The sequence below is a fragment of the Cibotium barometz genome, chromosome 1 (genome assembly GCF_041138505.1).
Source record: "Cibotium barometz isolate CiBa-2024 chromosome 1, ASM4113850v1, whole genome shotgun sequence".
In the NCBI taxonomy this organism is placed as follows: Eukaryota; Viridiplantae; Streptophyta; class Polypodiopsida; order Cyatheales; family Cibotiaceae; genus Cibotium; species Cibotium barometz.
Window position 1 is genome coordinate 54,862,522 of NC_141046.1, and position 21,090 is coordinate 54,883,611.

General features: G+C 42.7%; 1 protein-coding gene across 2 annotated transcripts in view; it reads left to right on the top strand.

Annotated features, from left to right (window-relative positions):
- Positions 1–8,720, top strand: part of LOC147642182 (SWI/SNF complex subunit SWI3C-like) — a 38,975-nt gene extending 30,255 nt beyond the window's left edge. For both annotated transcript variants that reach the window (XM_086803456.1, XM_086803462.1), the window contains 5 exons: positions 4,819–5,409; positions 5,519–5,691; positions 5,798–5,889; positions 7,055–7,224; positions 7,311–8,720. In XM_086803456.1, the coding sequence (XP_086659582.1) occupies positions 4,819–5,409; positions 5,519–5,691; positions 5,798–5,889; positions 7,055–7,224; positions 7,311–7,748 (1,464 nt within the window). In that variant the 3' untranslated portion in view covers positions 7,749–8,720. The remainder of the gene's footprint in view (positions 1–4,818; positions 5,410–5,518; positions 5,692–5,797; positions 5,890–7,054; positions 7,225–7,310) is intronic.
- Positions 8,721–21,090: the final 12,370 nt, after the last annotated feature.

Here is a 21,090-nt window from a genome sequence, read left to right on the forward strand (position 1 = left end):
AAGATGATTGTTTCGTCACCTAGATGCACTTGAGGGCCATTGTTTTTGTCATATGGAGACTTTTTGCTCATAAGATGCCTTACTGCGTCATTGAGTGCAATCGAGGACTCTTGCTATTTTTCAAGAGGGGGGTATGTTACGACCCTGTGTTTCAGCTTGGAATCAGAAAGAAACCCCCGTGTGGCCAGCCCAAGTGTGAAGAGGACAAAAGGATTTAAAGTTTATAAGGTTTTAAAACCTTAGATGATTTAAAATAATAAAGGATGCGTTTTTTTTTTGGGCTTTTGCTATTGCTTTTAGTTTTTGGAGAAAAGCAGGCTGAGGCGCCTCCTTAAAAAGGGGAGGGTGGTGGAGTTGACGGTGGTGTGTAGTTGCTTCTCCTTGGATAGCTGGTCGCCAGAGAGCACAAGCGAACACTGGTCGTTGGCACACAGCAACCGAGGCACCGCTGTAGGCAAGACAAGGCCATGTCCTTGGTGTTGGCGCTGGCAAGAAGAGAGAGGTAGCATGGTAAAAAGCAAGGCGTTGGCTGGGGGTGCACGACAGTAGCCAGTCGCAAGGGTTGAGAGAAGGCATCGCGGGTGGGGTTGCACGGCAGTCGCCAAAAAGCAAGTCAAAGCAGGTGTGCCACAGGTTTTGGAAGGCGGTGCAGGGGATGGGCGCACAACAGCGAACCAGCCTGGTGCTGGTGGTCGTGGAACAGGCCACATGCTGGTGACGGCTGCGTGTGTGGAAGCAGCCAGGCGGACGGCTTTCCACAGCATGGAGCAAGCCGCATCGCTGGGGCATCTCCCAGGCCAGACCGGACAGGCTTAGACCAGCAGGATGGGAGCGGGCCTATGGACAAGCTCACCGAGTACCCTTTGCCCCCTCGCATGCAGCACCTTTTTGTTACGGGACATCAGACCGCCTCTGAGGACACTACCGCCTTCTACACCTCGACTGAAGGCACCCACACCAGCCGTGAGATCGCTCTATCAATCCCTCCAAAGTCAAGGTCTCTATTGAGTATGGCTTATGTGAAGTGAAAGCTATGAGACGAAGAGAGCAAGGGTGTTATGAAAAGTGCCTTGGCTAGCAAGTGGAAGGACTTGGATCATGGGACACATCTAAGGTAGACTTACAAGAGAGCAAGGGCGCCATGAGAGGTGCCGGCTAGCGAGTCTTGAGCCTTGAGCCTTGAGCCTTGAGTGTGTACGAGGTCCTCGAACACTTAGCTTGAATGATTATGAAGACAAAGATCAAGGGTTAAGGCTTTGAGAAGGGATCTTGATGAAGAAGACATGGGGTAAGGCTTGCTAAGCACTCATTTGGAAGTCCTGGGTGAAACTACAAGGGATCCTGTTGGTGGAGGATTCTACAAGTTGGATTTTGTACTCAAATTTGATTAAATATGCTGTCTAAACCAGGAAATATGCTGAATATCCTTAGATTTATGCCATGGTACGGGCATGCACATGACACAAAGAGTTGAAATATAAAGTAGAGGGACGCAACATCTTCCTTGATGCTCTCACCTCATCCCCAAAGTCATTACATGCAATAAGTAATGACTTGAGCATAGGGCTTTCGACTCCCACCTCACATGCCCCACTCCTCGCTACAAAGTGGGTGAAGGGTGTCTTTGGTTTGTACCATCCTGAAATATATAGTGACTTGTATATACGACTTGTTAGAGTCAAGACTACACAATGTAACTACATAGTACATAGTACGTACTAAACATACTACATGCCTCTGAAGCACGAGAAAGAGATAGCCAAAGTGAGTCTTTGCCAGCTTTACAAGATCATAGCAACAAATGCCTCTAAAAAGAGTCAAAGCTAGTGACTTGGCCAGTGATAAACCTTATTATCCGCAGACTACCTCCAAAACCGGCTCCACCCAAGGTAGCTTTGCTACATCCTCCATGAAATCAAGGGATTGGGAAGCACAAGGAGTCCACGCGATGGTTTTGTAATCTCTCTTGAGTCTTCACTAATTCTCCCATCTTGGCACAATTTGCTCCGTTTGTCCGCGATGATTTGGAGCACATGTTGTGGTCCAATCTTCTCAATAGTTTGTCTAATGTGCCCATAAATCCATTCTCCTATATTGTACAAATCGGAGGTGAGGCATCCGCCACACGTAGTAATGTTGTGCTGGCACAACAAGACACCAAGATGTTAATCATGTGTCGGTATCTTTGCAATTTCATAACAAAAATGTATTCCTAGTCAAGAGTCAAGAGTCAAGAGACTCATGAATTACAAGCCATTATACAATCAAATCTTTGTTCTTATCTTTCAATGGATTGTGATTTGCAATTTAAGATACTACACGAGAAAGAAGTCACTTATCATGTCACTCCATCCATTAGAGACAATGGAGCAACCATATCGATGTCAACATGCTTTCGATCCGCCAACTCACCTTGGATTTGATTCACTTGATTTGTCAAGTGAACGGTTCTCAAGGATTCGGAGTTGACGGGATTCAACTTTGTAGTTGCTGTTTCCGTTGCGGCTACCAATGCATTGTAGAAATTTTGATAGGCTTGCACTCCAGCAATGTTGAAGGCAAGGTTGCATTGGTAGAAGAACCTATGCTCGGCTATTTGAGCCTCTTGCTTTAAGTAAATACTTGAGTAATAGATGATGTCTGTGGATTTGAAACTCAACACCAATCATATAGTGCTACCACATGCGAAAGGCATGTGAAATTGCTAGAAGCTCCTGGTCATACATGGAGCACCACAACTTGGCACCATGGAGTTTCTGGCGCTTATAGGCAACTAGGTACCCGTGCCTTTGCAATGCTGCTCCAAGCCACCTCCACTAGCGTCACAAAGCACAGTGAATGGCTCATTCAAATCCGGCAACCGTAAAGTGGGGGCAGAAATGTGCTATACAGTGTACTTGAGCTATGTGCAAGAGTTTATGAGAGAGAAGAGAGCAATGGAACACAAAACGCAAGCACACGACAAGTAAACCTAAACCTACTGTATATTTATGTACAAGAAAAGGTTACAATTGAATGTTTCCAAACTGCAAAATAATATTCTAACAAATCTCCGTGATCTTAGCCCAAATGCTCGACAAGTAGACCTAAACCTAATGATATTCATGTACAAGAAAAGGTTACAATTGAATGTTTCTCAAGTACAAAATGATACAAATCTTCCCGATCTCAGCCTAAATGTTGTTGTTAGATGCTAGTGCTCAGCCCATCGCTTGAATTTTTGCAAATCAGACCACTTTCCTGCTCTTTAAGAATGGCTCCTTGGAGTAGAATTCCATGGGTGCATGAGATCAACTCTGGCTCCTCCAATCAGCCAACCTCTGTGCATTATGCTTATGGGGTCTACACATGAGATTTGACAATGATCCCAACTACCATATGGATAGGAAACTGAGGGGCTGGTTGACCTGTAGGGCTGGTCAACCAGCTCTTCATGACCTGAAAATCCCCTTTTCCCATAAATTGGTTTACATATGGCCTGCCCGTAAGTGCCTGTCCTGGCCACTCAAAGCACTGTAAACAGGTTGGTCAGGTGGGTAGGTGTATCATTACCCCCACTAAAACCACAACTGTCCTTAGCTGTCCAGTATTTAGATGAACGCCAAAACTTGAGTCCAAGGACTGTCCTGAGATCTAAGAAATCGCCTTCTGGCCTATTTTAATTCTAACAATTGTGCCGTGTGCACAAAGATTTTTTTTTGATGGATCTCTTGATCAAGTACCACCTGATCCAACAGCTCCGGACGAAGTGATGACTTTTGTAGTAGGAAGTGAAGATACTTCCTTGTGTACTGTGCAACCACCACTGAAGCTAAGGACTTTCCACCCAACACCATTATGGTCACAAAGACTCCCTTGGATACCTAGCTGGAAACTTTCTCCTTTTGTGATAGTGGCCCAGGGGAACCATTGGCGGAATGCCCCCACGGTGCGGTTAGCTCCTGCATGCATTCCATATACACGGTATTGGTTCTTTGGATTACACCCCGGTCTTGCGAGATCCCAAAACAGAGGCTTCTGTGGCCCGACACAATCCTGCATCCTTGATGTGCAACTAACTTGAGATACGAAAAGAGCTGAGACGCTTGCACACGTATCTCCTCCACTCATCCTTTGGTTTTGAAGAAGCCGCCTTCTTGAACCACTCCTTCATGTTTCAAATAATCCTTTGTGATGTGCTCGGTGGAGTAACAGTTGAAACATTGATTGGTTAGTGGCTTAGCTCGGAACACCTCTCGAGAGTCGTGTCCGCGACACACCCACACTAGAATTGTTCTTATTTTCTGTGGTGGAGACTTCTGCTGAGCCCCCCAGAAGTATGCATCATTTACATTGCAGCTTGGGTTATGCAGTTTGGAAGCATGTACTTGAGAGGGGGTGTTAAAATATCAAGTACAATGCTAACAACCTAGTGGTAGAGTATTCTTCTTTCTACTTTCTCTTTTTGAATGACGTGGGATGCCACAAAAGTTCCACAACAGCCATGATTTTCCTGCATATGGGTCAACAATTTGATCAATCACATATGTCACAAAGGAGGAGGGTTTCTGCCTATAAAAGGAAGCATCTCCTCCACTTCATCATTGTCCATCTCTCCGCTTGCAGTGCAAGGTATCCCCTTTCTTGTACATCCCGGGATTCACCTCCTTCAGCATCCCGATTTCCATTGAAGCTCTTGTTTTACCATGATTACTACGTTTAATTTTTGTGTTTTAGCTTTTATCAAACCTTCAATGCTATCTGACTGCTCTTGATGTTTCTTTTGGCTGTCTGATTCACTGTGCGTGTATGAATTTTGAGTCATCTACCATTTGGCAGGCAGATTTTGATTTGTGTCCAGAATGTTACAACGAGGGAAAGTTCAGCTTTGGAATCACAAACACAGACTTCATCCTTATGGAAGCAGTTACAGATGCTAATGATAGTACTGGTTGGTCAGACCAAGAGACTCTGTTACTTCTTGAAGCGCTGGAACTGTATGGAGACAATTTCTCTGAGATAGCAGAGCATGTGGGAACCAAGACCAAAACCCAATGTATTCTTCACTTCATGCGTCTCCCTATAGAGGACCCTTTTCTTGAAGTCATGGAGTTGAACAACACTTCCAATGTGCAGCATTTAACTGATCCCGTTGGTGGTGGTAAAAGCTTAAACTTGGCTGATCAAGGTGATGACCAGGATGAAGCTTCAAAGAATCAAGCGAATGACATCGTACAGCAGAAGGTTCTAGATGACGACACCTTGGTTTCTGGAGATGCAAGTTATGTAGAGCCATTAGGTGATGGTGACCTTGAAGATAAAGGTTCCAGTGCCACAAATGCCATCATCGCTGCAGCCCAAGCAGCAGGGCTTGTTGACTCAGATAAGTCCATTGCATTTAGTGAGTGTGGCAATCCAGTCATGGCATTGGTATGTTAGCAAAGTAACTTCCCTTTTCAGCCTCTTTTGCAGCTTTTCTTTTAAAGATACCATTCCTTGCTTTTTTCTGGTGAATGATGATATTGATATATATTTCCAGGTAGCGTTTCTTGCTGCTCTTGTTGTACCAGATGTTGCTGCAACTTCTGCCCAGACTGCGCTCAAGGTGCTTGCCAACCAAGCATCAGCTCTGCAGCTTGCAGATGAAAACTCTTTCAATTTGGAAGTCGAATCTCCAAGGAATGATACATCTAGTATACCAACAGATAATAGGTTTGTTATACTCACTTTCTATGTTTATATATACCTTCTATTATGTATAGTACTCAATATGCTAATGTGCATTGTTGATTCTGTGTACTCATGTTGAAAATGTCAGGGCATTGGAAGGGGCTGTGCAGTTGGAATCTCAGCCTGATACCAAAAATGTGTTAGATGTAGGTGGAGACAAGAACACATGTGCTGATGAAGGTAATCTTTAAACTTGTGCTTGCTGTGTTGGGGTCCTCTCCTGCATAGTATGCTTCACCTTTTGCGTGGTTGAGCTTGCTGCTTAATTGTTACTCAAAACATGGGTTGCTTCTTCTTTTGTGCATGTGCATGCCTTTTGCTTGATTCTGCTTTGGCTCCTATTTTGGATGGTGCACTCCTTAGTCCTCTTCCTGCTGTTCTTGTTCTCCATGAAGCCAAGCTTGGCTTTTCGCTTCAGTATTTACAACTGTTATGTGCATTAGTGGAAGTTTACGTGTTTAAGGTGTATTAAACTTGTGAAGTGAAGAGATACAAGAGATTGGATATGATGTAAGTACAAAGCTGAGGACTTGAATAGCCCTGAGAATGTGGACTTGTGCTGAACTGAGTGTGGCCTGAACAGGAGGAGGACGCTGCCTGCTGAGCTAAGGTAGATTCCAGAAGTCAAATGCTCGTTTCTGGCTGGTCTGGGCTGCCTCTGTGTTGAATTCTTGATGCCAGATGCTTGCTTGGACGTTTGCTTGCTGATGCTTCACTTGCAGATTTGAGAGGCGACAAAGTGGGGAGGGGGAGTTCCTTTAAGTAGGGCACTTGATGCCCCCCTTCCTGGGGTTGGCCTGCTTGATCAGCCCATGACCTGATTCAGGATGCCCAACCTGCCTGTTTGTGGTCTAACCTGGCCGTCCTACCCTGCTTCCAGTTGGCATGCCCAGATGGGTCCAAAACTGCCAGACCACTCGCCACACTGCCTTGCATCTGTGTTTGGGTTGTCCAGCAACTTGTTTGGCCTGTAAACTGTCCATAAGAGGTTTGAGTAGTGTTGTTCCTGTGCAGTATCTAGCTTTTACTTTCTGCGAAGTTGTCAAAAGTGGCTTGGGTCTGGCCTCATGATGGGAATTCAACTGGAAGCAGTAATTACTCTCCCATTTTGAGCAGCAAGTGTAGGCATGAAGAAGCAGCATTGAATACAGGAGAGATGGTAGGGAAATGCCTGTGGACACATGGGACTTCCAGTCTCTGCTGGGCCAATGTCTTCCACTTTTTTGTTTACCTTATACCTGGAAATGCACCCCTCCAACAAGCCTTTCTTATTATCTTTTCAGTATATGACAATCCATCCCTCCCCCCGTGTTGGTATTTATTCAGTGGGGTTGCCCTTTTGCAGGAAACACATGCCCTGACTCTACAGCAAGCTTACGAAAAAGCTCCTCTCTCGTCAAAGTTCAGAGTGGTGCTGCAACAGCATTGGCTGCTGCCGCTGTGAAAGCCAAGTTTCTTGCAGATCAAGAGGAATGGGAAATCTTGCGGTTGGCGGCCTTTGTCATTGACAGCCAGGTAACCGGAGTGCTGATGTGATGAGCTCCTGGGCTCCTGGCATTTTTGGAAAGGTTGACTTTTTTTTTTTGTTTGTTTGATTGCAGACAAAGAAGGTCGAGACCAAGCTGAAACTATTCAGAGAGCTTGATGCGGTGCTTGAAAAGGAACACCATCTGCTAGAGAGATCTAGGCAAAGGCTGTTTGCAGAGCGCTCTCAGATAGCAGCAATCCAGGCTATCCAATCTGCCTCCTCTGGCCACTACACAGGTCTAAATGCAGCTGTGGCTGCTGGGTCAAGGCTATCACATTATTCAACGTCAAGACTATCCTTAGGGTTCACCTCTGTGCCTCCAGTATCAACAGGACCTTTTGGGGCATCTGGTCCAAATGATTCCCTTAGAGGCCTCACTATCCCGCAGTTTAAGGATTCTCAGGGGTTGAGCATGACACCTATCAGACCTGTGTCTTTCAATAACACCCCTCAGTTTGTGTACCCTACTGAGATCCGTAGATTTACACATGGATTGTCAAGGTCGAGATGAGAAAGAACGCAGTTGTGCCATCAGAAACCTCTTGGAGTCTTCGTGGCAGAAAATCTTGTTGCTGTTAGTGCAGGTGGACTGTCAATAATTGATCTAGCTCATCTCTGATTGGTTCCCTTGGAACCTGGCTAACCCTTAGAGGCCTCACTATCCGGCAGTTTAAGGATTCTCAGGGGTTGAGCATGACACCTATCAGACCTGTGTCTTTTAATAACACCCCTCAGTTTGTGTACCCTTCTGAGATCCATAGATTTACACATGGATTGTCAAGGTCGAGATGAGAAAGAACGCAGTTGTGCCATCAGAAACCTCTTGGAGTCTTCGTGGCAGAAAATCTTGTTGCTGTTAGTGCAGGTGGACTGTCAATAATTGATCTAGCTCATCTCTGATTGGTTCCCTTGGAACCTGGCTAACCCTTAGAGCAGGAAGGGTTTGGTTCCCCCTTAGATAAATGGGGCTTTGCAAATGAAGCTGCCCCAGATACACAGAATTAGCGGCAGCTATTGCCCTCCTTTAGCTGGTTAGTCTCTCTCAGGTATAAAAATTTCAGTGTACTGTACTTCTGTGCTTAGACCCACTCTGCCTTCAATTGTACTAGAAAGTTTGGGAGAAGCCATCAGTGATGAATTCACAGTATTCGCTGTTTTTGGGGAGTGCTGCCTGACACACATTCAGGACCATCTCTTGCATACACCTCAATGCAATCACCTGAAATCAAGCTCTTATTCTTTTCCAAGGGTATATACAGAGGCAAAGTGCTTCTGTCTTGTAAAAATCAACGAAAAAGATTGGGAAGGATTGTCTACCTGTGTTTGGTCTCTCTATTCTGAGGAGAAAAAAGGTGTGTTTAGGGTGGGGCATAGTTGTCTTAGTATCTTCTTTCACACACCAAAATTCCCCCGCTTGCTGTGTGTCATTAACGTGTTTCTCACGAGCTTTGTCTTGTGGCTTCTACTATCATTTGGCTCAGTCTTACATGGGTCACTACTCTTTCAAAGTCTTACATGGGCCACTATTCTTGTGGCTTCTACTATCATTTGGCTCGGTCTTACAGGGCCCACTATTCTGAGGAGAAAAAAGGTGTCTTAGTATCTTGTTTCACACGCGAAAATTCCCCTCTTGCTGTGTGTCACTAACGTGTTTCTCATGAGTTTTGTCTTGTGGCTTCTACTATCATTTGGGCCACTATTCTAAGTATGGTCTAGTGAATTTGGGATTTTACCACAGCCACTATGCTTGCAGTTGAAATGGTGATCTTTTTGTTTGGGTGGTTTTTTTTGGGGAGAACTGTTGATTTTTTTATTTTTTTTAAAAGGAACTCTTCTGTTTGTGGAGAAATTGCAATTCCACACTAATGGTAGGTGACATCTTCATATTTCGTAGTACAAATTATTTAGGCAAATACACGGCATCACTGAGATTTGATTGGGTGTCCAGATGTGGGCTTGCACTTTGTTGAGTGATGTAATTTCTGTTGACATAGGACAATCAACGCGTTAGTTTACTCCAGCTTTTTCAATGTGTTCCTTTTTCAATTGTCTACTTGCTCATTAATCAAACTTATTCAACTAGGATGCTTGGGCAATTGTGCTTGTGGTCTCTCTTGTGCATTTAAGATAGAAGTACGAGGGAGATGCAAAGAACCATAAAACATTATTGTTCAAGTCAAGAGCTTACCTTAGCCTTGTTGGTGCATGTGTCGTCGGCTTTTTTCTTGGAGTCGTAAATGCAAATTCTCATGTGGGTGGGCTAGCTTGTCTATCGCGTCCTCAATCCAGTGTTGAAATTGGAATGCTTATTGTCAAAAGGGTGAAGGGAGAGCATGAAGGGAGAGCCTTGGATGCCTAGATGGAGGCAAGAAGAGAAACCTTCACGAAGATTCTCACACAAAGTAGGGGAAGAAGAAGCTAATTGAAGAGGAAAGTCTATAATCAAACCTATTCAAGAATCAACAAGCATGAATTTAAAAGCATACAACCAAGCAAGAAGAGGAAAGAAACAGAGCTCACAAGAAAACTATTACAAGGGAATGATTGTATATCACTTATTGTCAAAAAGAACTTAAATACAAATAATTAGTTCACACTAGTATGACCAAACTTAAAAATGGTTCGGTTTTTATTACTAGTCTTAAGCTACTATGTATACTAAGTTCGTAGACTTTTCCTATTTAACATTAAACTCATGGTAAGGTTGTCTTTTTTTTTTCACTGTTATTTTACAAAAGGTAACTTATTGTCTGTGTGGGTAAAATGAGTGTGTTTACAATAGATCAGGTGAGGGAAACTATAATAACCAACAAAGTGGTTAACATATTGCCTTCCTAATGGCGATCGTCTCCTCATGTCATCTAAGTCAGTAGTGAAGCTACTCTCGGGAAGTGGGTGGTCTAGGATACTTCATGAAGGTGGTGGCCGAGGTTAGCTGGTATGGTTTGGAACTGATCTACAGTTGAATGTAGAGCAAAGTGGTAGAAGCTTTAGATAGCCATGGTGATGGGTTGATGATGGCAACTTTAGGCAACCCTAATGGCAAAGGCAGCTTGTGGGGGTGGCATGGAAAGTGATAGGCGATGTAGAGGTTCTTTATCTGGAGTCTCCACTGGTTAGGGAAGTGTGGATTCTTCAACGTGAGGTGGTTTGGAGAAGTGGTCCACATCTTGTGATTAGCGGAATGAGTGTCAGGATCCCATGGAATGATTAGCATGGGTAGATGGAGATACGTTGTCTTGGTGTGACAAGGTATTATGCTCAACTGGGGCTTTTGCTTGTGAATATGTTGATCAAGGTGAGGTTTTGTTGGGGTTGAAGCAGAGGATATAGGTAGGGAATCTCGTTGGAGGTACTTGCAAGGTTGAGGATTTTCTAGGCGATGGATTGTATCATGGGCCAGGCTTGCGTCTGCCATGGTTTGCCTATTTAGAGATGTATTTGGAGGGTTGGCATTGACGAGGTTAGGTGGAGTTGTTGTATTTGTGCGTGACGTGAGATGGCAGAAGTGGAAAAGTTGTGATATCTATGGTGAAATATGCGTGACGTGCATGGGTGGAAGATGTGCTTGTGTGGATGCACTTCTTCAACACAACTGCTTTCTTTGACTCTTTTTGTTGCTTTCTTCGATATGTACTTGACAATGCTATTGTTGGGGAGTAAAGATCAGTACGTTGTCAAGCATGGCAACGGATTTGTACAAAGGTTTTGTCAGCAGTTGTTTGTAAGGGAGTTGGGTAACCTCTATGGCTCGATGGATTTGGCATTATCAAGCACTGGGGCTAGAGGCATGGTGGATTGAATGGGTGGGGTGGTCAAAGATGAGACACGAAAGGCCTCGCATTGATTGTAGGAAGGTAATGGAGGTGGGTCATACTATGGGCCAGGCTTGCGCTCGCCATGGTCCCCCCATCCAAAAATGTACCTGGATGGCTGTCGGTAAGAATGCAGGTTCGTGTATGAACAATGCCTATGTGTATATAAAACATTTAGATACCATGTATAATTGTAGGTGGTGTGCATATGCATTGGGCTTTTAAAAGGTGGGTTCGTGTAGAAGCTTCATTCGATAAAAACTGCAACACATTGCTTTCTTTGACACTTTTTTGTCAACTTTCTTTGACTCTTAGACATGGTTGAGATAGAAAATTAATAGTTGATATGTAATGAGGTTGGTCGATAAGGCGGGGTGGGAATTGAGAGCACCTTGTCGGTCAGGGACATTGGTAATAGTTGATATGTAATGAGGTTGGTCGATAAGGCGGGGTGGGAATTGAGAGCACCTTGTCGGTCAGGGACATTGGTAAGTCGTGAATGATGGGTGGCTTACCGGGCATGGTTGCATGGATTCGGGCTCTTTTTGAGCCTTGTTTTGAAATGTTGGTGATTAGACAATTTGCTTGCTTGAAGCATGGCGAAGTCGGTGGATAGAAGGGAAGCATTAAGAGTGGCCCCACGGCTTGAGAGTGAAGTGTTGGAATGCCAGACACTGCCGACCTTGGCTTGCGGCATTACGTGACCTTTTAGACATCTCTACCTCGCTTGATTAGCACAAATGTAGGCAAGATTGGTGCCTTGGAGGGAGATGCAGAGCGTGCTTGATGGAATCACTATGAGTGTGGAGATCTTTGTTTGCATGCATGGATCTGACGGCTCCATAGACCATGGCTAGGATGTCCCTTAATTGGACAAGATGGAGGATTCTTTGGTGGCATCTTCACAAATGCCGAGGGGGTTGGAAAAAGAACAGAAAATTTTGAAAAAATAAAAGAGTAAATTAAAAGAAAAAGAAAGTAAAAAAAGACAAAATATCCAAGTGCCATGTCATCATAAATCGTGATCCAAGTCGAAGCTCCATTCATTCCCTAAATCGTGATCCAAGATGGACACATCAATCGCCAACTAATGAGGCAATTGAATCATAACCCAACTAAATCGGATGATCCCACTTCCTTGATGATTCAACGTCTTCGATCATCACCCATCTCACTTCTACGATCGTGATCTAGTCTCACCAATCCCACATCTTTGATCATCGATCCTACTTCTCAAATCGCGATCCGACCTCATCAATCTCACATCTTTGATCGTCGCTTATACTTCTCAAATCGCAATTCGACCTCATCGATCTCATATCTTTGATCATCAATCCTACTTCTCAAATCGTGATCCAACCTCACCGATTTCACATCTTTGATTATTGTATTCAAATTGTTGATTCAACATTACAAAACACCATACCCCTTGAATCATCGCAATAATCTGACCCATGTTGATATGACTTTAAGTCAACAATTGAGCGATCAAACTATTGAGATCGTCGATTTGATTCAAGTGCCATGTCAACATGTGTAAATGTGTGCACGGGGGTGCAAATATGCATATTTTTTGCTTTTTTTTAAAAAGGACAATTCTTAAAATGTTTTTAGATTTTTATAATTTTTATCATTTTGGGTGAAGGTATGAGTGGAGAGGGTTATGTTACATATATACACGTGGGCTAGGGTTCAAGGTTTACCATGTGCATGCACTCAACGGGCGAGGGCGGAGAATAGTTTACCCAACCATGGTGAAAGCTTGGACGCCACCGCGGTTCGCTTGGTTGGTTTGTTGATTGAGCAGTGTTTTTTCAGTTCCAACATGTGAGTTGGTGTTGCGATTGGGCAGAGTTGTGGGCTTACAGTGCATGCGCTCATAGCGAGTGAGGGCGGAGAATGGTTTGTCCATCCATGATGAAAGCTTAGACATCACCACGGTCCGATTGGTTGTGGTATGCTTGATTGCGCGGTGTTTTTCCAGTTCCAGCTTTTGTGAGCTGGTGTTTTTCTAGTTCCAGCTTATGAGTTGGTGTTGTGACGAGGTGCACACATGTGTTGTAGGGTTGTGGTGATCTTTTTTGAGCCTTGGGGTTGCTTGACGGTGCCATAGAAGTATGTGGATGGTTCTCGTGGGTTCGGCACTATGGGCGGCTCTTCTTCGATGAAAACACGGATGTATAGGGCCTCTGGGCAAGGTGTTGCATTTTTCTGCTCAGAGTCCATAGATTCTTCCAACTTCTCTGAAGATGGTGTCGGCACAAGAGTCGATGTGGAAGCCACTATTCTTCATTTCTACTTAAGCTTTGGAGTTGGCATCAGAGGCATGGTTTTGGTTCTCCATATCCACTTAGATTTTACATTTGAGGGTGTGTTTGTGGGGGTCCGGTGCACGGGTTTCTTTCATCTTGGCACCCAGATGTGTGTTATGGCCTCCTGTACCTCCCAAGAGAACACTCATTCACAAATGGAAGAAGCAATAGACAACTACTATCGTAGGGTACTTACCAATGTTTCGAGCTCACGTCTCGGTGAGGCTCTCCAAGCTCGCTTTGTAGAAGTTCCAATCCTCCAATCTCCACCTCCACTGTATCACCGCAGAGTCGCTCACACCATAATGCAAGCTAACTGTCCTCTCACTATCCCACACACAAGCATGAAAAAGGCACATTCACTAGAGTACTCTCTCTCTCTCTCTCTCTCTCTCTCACATACACAAGGCAAGATAAGAGCTCTCATAGTACAAAGGGAGATTGTGTCTTTCCATTATGAGAAATTACCTTATATACAAACTGATCCTTATTCAGACGGGTGCCCAAAACTTACTAACTAAAGCCTTGGCTGGCCAGTATCTTATAATGTGCAACATTTATAGTGCCTTTACATAACACTTATTAATGTCCTCAATGGGAGGAGCATCTTTGTTAATCCAAAGTGGGATTAACATCCCCCCTACCTGATGTAGGTTCTGTTCTAGAACCTCTAATCAAGGTTGAAAGACTTGGTCTCACCGAACTCATGTCGGTAGAAGTTATGGCATGATTGAAGCTTTTTGAGGGTTCTTTTAAATGTGGAGTGTGACATCCAGAACCGAATGTCTATTATATCTTTGAATGTGACATGCATGTACCATATGGTAGACACCTGAGGCAATGATAATAGAGCATCATCCCTTGTTCATTCGGGCCTCTATTCATATCGAAGCACAGCTGCTCTGCATCATGTCCATCATATCTTTCCTTTGGTTGATCGATGAGAACTATGATCAACTTAAAAAATCAGACGACAACCATTATTTCTAGATTTGGGATTCTTTGCCATGCTCGTATCCATGTATACCAAGTGTCATTTTTGAGGATTGAGTCGTACTTATCATGCATGGCCTATATCCAATGATCATTTTCTTATGCTTCCTCAAAGAAAACAGGTTCCTCTTCATTGCATATATTAGCAATGAGAGTATGATCCATAAAAGAATAAGATGCATAATGAGAACCTGCATGTGTCCTAGTAGGTAAAGGAGTAGCTAATTTATTATTCCGCAATGTCTGCACTAGCCATTTTGGCATACTCTTGGATACCTGTATGGCTACCCTTTCCTCATCCACCACTACATCATCAACAATCACCTCATCAATATGCTGATTTGTGGGCTAAAATTTGAGCTAATTTTCAACTAGTATGGGCTAACTTTTACAACACCTTTTTGAGCATTCATTTGCCCCATATATGACTACTCGACATTGTATAAAGGTAGGAGTGTATCAAAGATGTTGTGTGAGCATACATTTTGCTATTTTTTACATAAAATCATGTGTTAAACTGAGTTCTCGACAAATGTAACATCTCTACTCACCAAAATTTGCTTTGTGGTCGGATGGTAGAGTCAATATACTTTGATTTTTTAGATGTATCCCACAAAATAATATTTTTCCACCTAGCTTATTGCGTTATTACTGCTCAGGCACAAGAGCACAAGTAAGACATCTAGCTTATTGCGTTGTTACTGCTCAAGCACAAGAGCAGAAGTAAGACATCCAAAAGTATCATCTAGCTTATTGCATTGTTGCTACTCAGGCAGCACAAGAGAGAGCATAAGTAAGACATCCAAAATCATGCAAATGAGCCACAAAGGGCTTCCTACTATTCTAAGCTTCATAAGGTGTAATTGTTTACAAGGCCTTGGTGGGGCAATCTGTTTAGTAGATAAGTGGCACACATGTTTGCCTCTAACTAAAAAACGTGAAGTAAATCCTGGCCTTCAACCATGTAACATCCCATCTCCATGAGAGATGTATTCTTCCTCTCAATCACACCATTTTGCTGATGAAACTCTTTTGACATATACTCCCTTCTTTGATCTACCTTGATCTATATGAAGGGTGCTAACCTTACATTTAGATGCATTTTCAGCCATAGAAACAATGTGTCTAAATCATGTAAAAGCCTTTAACTTTGCCTTCAACAGATACACCCAAATGTGTCTTGAGTAGTCATCAATAAAATTCACAAAGTATAGATATCCCTCGATTGATGGGGTGTCCTCATGGGACCACATATGTCACTATATATAAGCTATAATTTCTAGACATACCCAACTAATTCATCTTTTGGGATTGATGCCCGTTACACCTTGCCAAAAAATACATCCCTCACATACGTGTTTGATAGGGGCCTTGAGCTTTGGCAACTCTAATACCATCTCTTATACGCAAACTGCCAAACTTCAAGTGACCAAAGCAGGCATGCCATAGCTCTGAGCATGTGTGGCACTATTGGCATATATTATGTGCCAATATTTCATACCTATCCAACTTGTAGAGCCCATGGCTTAGAGTATGGGATACCATAGTGGGGTCTCCATTACTCTGGTCATGAATTGTACACCCGTCCTCAATAAATTTGACCATTAGGCCTATCTCATAGCAATGGCAAAAAGAGCTCTTTTTAATGCTTGGCACAAACAAGACTTCTAAGAGAGTGATTGTCCAACCATTTCACAGTATAGTAAGAAAGTCCATAGAATATTCCCTTAACAAAATTAGAGCATAAATCAAATTCATTACCCATGCATCCCATTGCACCTTGGTGGTATATTGCTTCACCATGGTGCATTTGACTATGTAAAAGTATACACCTTCAGGACTGTTGTCCTTAGCATTAACTGCAAAATTATCCCCTACGCAAAGAGAATCACTTGATGTATCATGATGGCCTACATATATGGGCCCATCATTACCCTCTTCATCACTCAAGTTGTCGTCCTCCAATGAGATGTCAAGAGCATCATCATCATCCATTATCGACACAAGAGTGTGATATTCTCACATCTCTACATGTGACCTATTGTTGCATCTCCTCCATTAACCCTAGATACACCAAATGCAAAAGCACAACAAGCTTTTGGATCTTAGTGCACAAGTAGCACTATCTGAATGACCATTAACATAATGCATTGCACCAGGCAAAAGCAGTGGCTTTACAATCCCACCTTGGCCTTCTTTGCACATCAGCTTAATCTCTTAAAAAATCATGCTTACCTCTCTTCTTTGAGAAAAGTAGGTACAATGGGCTCCATTGCGTAAGTTGGTTCTCAAAAAACTCACCACATCAACTGTGCATTTTAAAACAACATTGTTTAATATCTTTAACTGCTTATGTATAAGAGCTCTTTTGATAACTACCCTTGCTCCATCATAATCTCCCTTGCCATGCCCCACAAACCAAAGAAATTCCATGTCATTTGTATCCCTTTGAGTTGCCAAAATTTGGTAATAAAGTAAAAAGTATATTTGGCTCTAAATTGCGATACAGCTTCATCTGACCATACCCAATGCCACTTTATAGTAAAGCCTTGTTCTTTTAGCCATTTATCATAAAGTAAAAATTAATGTTGTATAAATAATGTATCAAACTTCCTATTATCTAAAATAAAAAAGTGTATGGTCTTTTAAACATCACCTGATAGCATATGACAATTTGTTATGTGAACACAAATGGTCACTTGATTGAATGCCAGTGTATAGATTGAATCTCGTTTTGCTATTTAAAAACGAGTAATTTTCAGCAAAGTCCACAACAAGCACTACCACATTGTGCTAGGAATCTCACTAGACAATCCTTAATGTATTCGTTCTACCAGCTACTATAGATGAAGTTATACCTAATGAAACGTGTGAGGCATGTTTGGAAAAGAAACACAAGATCCCTCCAAAGCATGTCCTTGCATACCATATCCTTTTGTGTGTTCTTTCTCCCTTTGTTATGCCCCATGTCCTTGCCATATATTTCTTTATAGCATAAACCATGGCCAATCCTTCACACTCCGTAGTGGTGTAGTTTCTCTCTGCATCGTTTAGTTTGACAACTTGCGAAGCAAACTGCGTAATCCAATTTGAATTCCCCAAGTTGTGCCAATACGCATCCTATCGCAAAATTTGATGCATCGATGTGCACATGGAATACAAGATCCTAGTTGGGTTGTCTTAGAATAGGTGCACTTGCCAGTGCTTTCTTCAAATTATTATATGCTTCTTGGCATTCCTTAGTCCATTCAAAGACAATGAGGTAGTCTATACAATGGTCTGGTGATTTCAGCATAAAATATGATAAAGTGTTGATAATACTCAACATGGCCCATAAACCTCTGTACACCTTTGTAGTTGGTTGGTGGGGGTAATTCCAAGATCAATTTTACCTTGCTCTCATCTATGGAAATATCATTTTTAGACACAATGTGCCCTAAGATTACACCGTGCTTAACCCAAAATTGACACTTCAAAGGGTTTAAGAATATAGGATATAATCGACATCGCTCAAACACCTTTCTCAAGCAAGCCAAATGTTCAGTCCAACATGTGTGCACACAGATCATCAATGAATACCTCTATCCACTTTTGCAAGTCGTCCTTGAAGGCCGTGCATATCAATCTTTGGAAAAAGTCCATTACAACAAATGTATGATGGTAGCAAAACAAAAATACCTTAAGTCTTACATTTTTCAACAGCCCCATCGGTCTTGAGGAAGTTCCGTATGCCATCTTGACGATTAGATCTGCTCTTTCCAATTCTGGTTTTCCCTAGTTCTCCCAGCATATTTTGGTAATAATGTTCACACCACTCGGCCTCCATCCAAGATAGCCAGTGCTTGGTACTCGTTGTGGTGGATTGGAATTGTGGCATTCGTATCATCACACTCATAATACCGGCCCAATTGGTTGATAGGTATTTTGATGAATCTAGGTGTTCTCTCTTCCTCATGCACTAGGTTTTTCTCTATTAAAGATAACTGACTCTCCTCTGTAATGGTCATTAGGTTCAATTTTCCTTCTACTACCCAGTCCTTGACATCTGCCCACAATGCTGGCATCTTGCATAGCAATGGTCCTAGCAACATTTTGATAGTTGTGGACAGTATGGTTGCGAGAATGCCTATGTCTCTAGGTTCTCTGACAAGTGAGGGCTCCTTACATGTGTTTGTCGCGTATTCAATCCTAGGTAATGAATGGTTTGACATATCTTGATCCTCTTCCTCAAACATTCTTGCCATGAGGTCACTATGAGTCCCTTCCTCGGACCCTTCTAGAATTGGAGTAGGCACATCCAATTTCCTTTCCTTCAATAGCTCATTTCTTGGATACACTGTATCCCTAGCCTGATCCCTAGCCCGGTTAGCCCTTAATTTGGCTTCGTGATTTTGTTGGGCACTCCTTAACTAGCCCAGTTAGTTAAGTGGTATTTCCTTATATTTCTTTATAGCATAAACCATGGCCATATATTTGTTTATAGCATAAACCATGGCCAATCCTTCACACTCCGTAGTGGTGTAGTTTCTCTCTGCATCGTTTAGTTTGACAACTTACGAAGCAAACTGCGTAATCCAATTTGAATTCCCCAAGTTGTGCCAATACGCATCCTATCGCAAAATTTGATGCATCGATGTGCACATGGAATACAAGATCCTAGTTGGGTTGTCTTAGAATAGGTGCACTTGCCAGTGCTTTCTTCAAATTATTATATGCTTCTTGGCATTCCTTAGTCCATTCAAAGACAATGAGGTAGTCTATACAATGGTCTGGTGATTTCAGCATAAAATATGATAAAGTGTTGATAATACCCAACATGGCTCATAAACCTCTGTACACCTTTGTAGTTGGTTGGTGGGGGTAATTCCAAGATCAATTTTACCTTGCTCTCATCTATGGAAATACCGTTTTTAGACACAATGTGCCCTAAGATTACACCGTGCTTAACCCAAAATTGACACTTCAAAGGGTTTAAGAATATAGGATATAATCGACATCGCTCAAACACCTTTCTCAAGCAAGCCAAATGTTCAGTCCAACATGTGTGCACACAGATTATCAATGAATACCTCTATCCACTTTTGCAATATCAATCTTTGGAAGGTTGCTAAAGCATTGGTGAGGCCAAAAGGCATAACCTTATAAGCATATGTTCCCCACATCATATTGAAGGCCATTTTGTGCTAGTCTTCTAGTGCTATGGACACCTAATGATAGCCTGAAAACCCATCTAAGATCCGGTTGGTGCAAAAAGTCCATTACAACAAATGTATGATGGTAGCAAAACAAAAATACCTTAAGTCTTACATTTTTCAACAGCCCCATCGGTCTTGAGGAAGTTCCGTATGCCATCTTGACGATTAGATCTGCTCTTTCCAATTCTGGTTTTCCCTAGTTCTCCCAGCATATTTTGGTAATAATGTTCACACCACCCGGCCTCCATCCAAGATAGCCAGTGCTTGGTACTCGTTGTGGTGGATTGGAATTGTGGCATTCGTATCATCACACTCATAATACCGGCCCAATTGGTTGATAGGTATTTTGATGAATTTAGGTGTTCTCTCTTCCTCATGCACTAGGTTTTTCTCTGTTAAAGATAACTGACTCTCCTCTGTAATGGTCATTAGGTTCAATTTTCCTTCTACTACCCAGTCCTTGACATCTGCCCACAATGCTGGCATCTTGCATAGCAATGGTCCTAGCAACATTTTGATAGTTGTGGACAGTATGGCTGCGAGAATGCCTATGTCTCTGGGTTCTCTGACAAGTGAGGGCTCCTTACATGTGTTTATCGCGTATTCAATCCTAGGTAATGAATGGTTTGACATATCTTGATCCTCTTCCTCAAACATTCTTGCCATGAGGTCACTATGAGTCCCTTCCTCGGACCCTTCTAGAATTGGAGTAGGCACATCCAATTTCCTTTCCTTCAATAGCTCATTTCTTGGATACAATGTATCCCTAGCCCGATCCCTAGCCCGGTTAGCCCTTAATTTGGCTTTGTGATTTTGTTGGGCACTCCTTAACTAGCCCGATTTTTTTAAGTATTATTTGTCTTGCTACTGGCCAATAGCCCTCTCTAAGCCGACTAGAAGCCCAATCAAATATATAAGCATTGCTTCAACAATTCAACATCTCACAGATCACATCATCAACGATCAACCACAAAAGAGAGCAGCATCAACCGATTACCTAGGTTCTTCCTATCGAAGGAATGTTGGTTTAGGCCACTCAACGAGCACTCAATTGAGCGTTTCAACTTGGAGGAATCTGACCACCATAGAAATAAGTAGTGAGGAATCCATGGATAAAGGGCTACGATTCTCAAGCCTTGGAGAGGAAGAAAAACCATCTTCCCCTACTAGATCCAGCAACCGAATCTTTGATATGGCCATGGGATTTTTTGGTCTACAACACGGCATGGAAGATGAACTGCAATCTGTGGGGGCCGAGCCCATTAACCAGCATAGGACATGGTCTAAGACCAAAATTACTAACCCAACCTTCTGGCTCTAGGCATACTAACACAATAAGGATCAGTGGGACAACCCCCAAGGTTAAAAGGGATAAGGAAAGTGCCGCCACGATAGGTCGTCTTTTTTCCCACATCAGAGGAAATAGAAACTGACTTGAAGAGGGTTAAGGCAGAGTGATAATTGCAGCTATATTGAGCTTAAAGGTGGTGAGGATCATCTCTATATACAAGAGAGGATATACAAGAAATGATCAATGA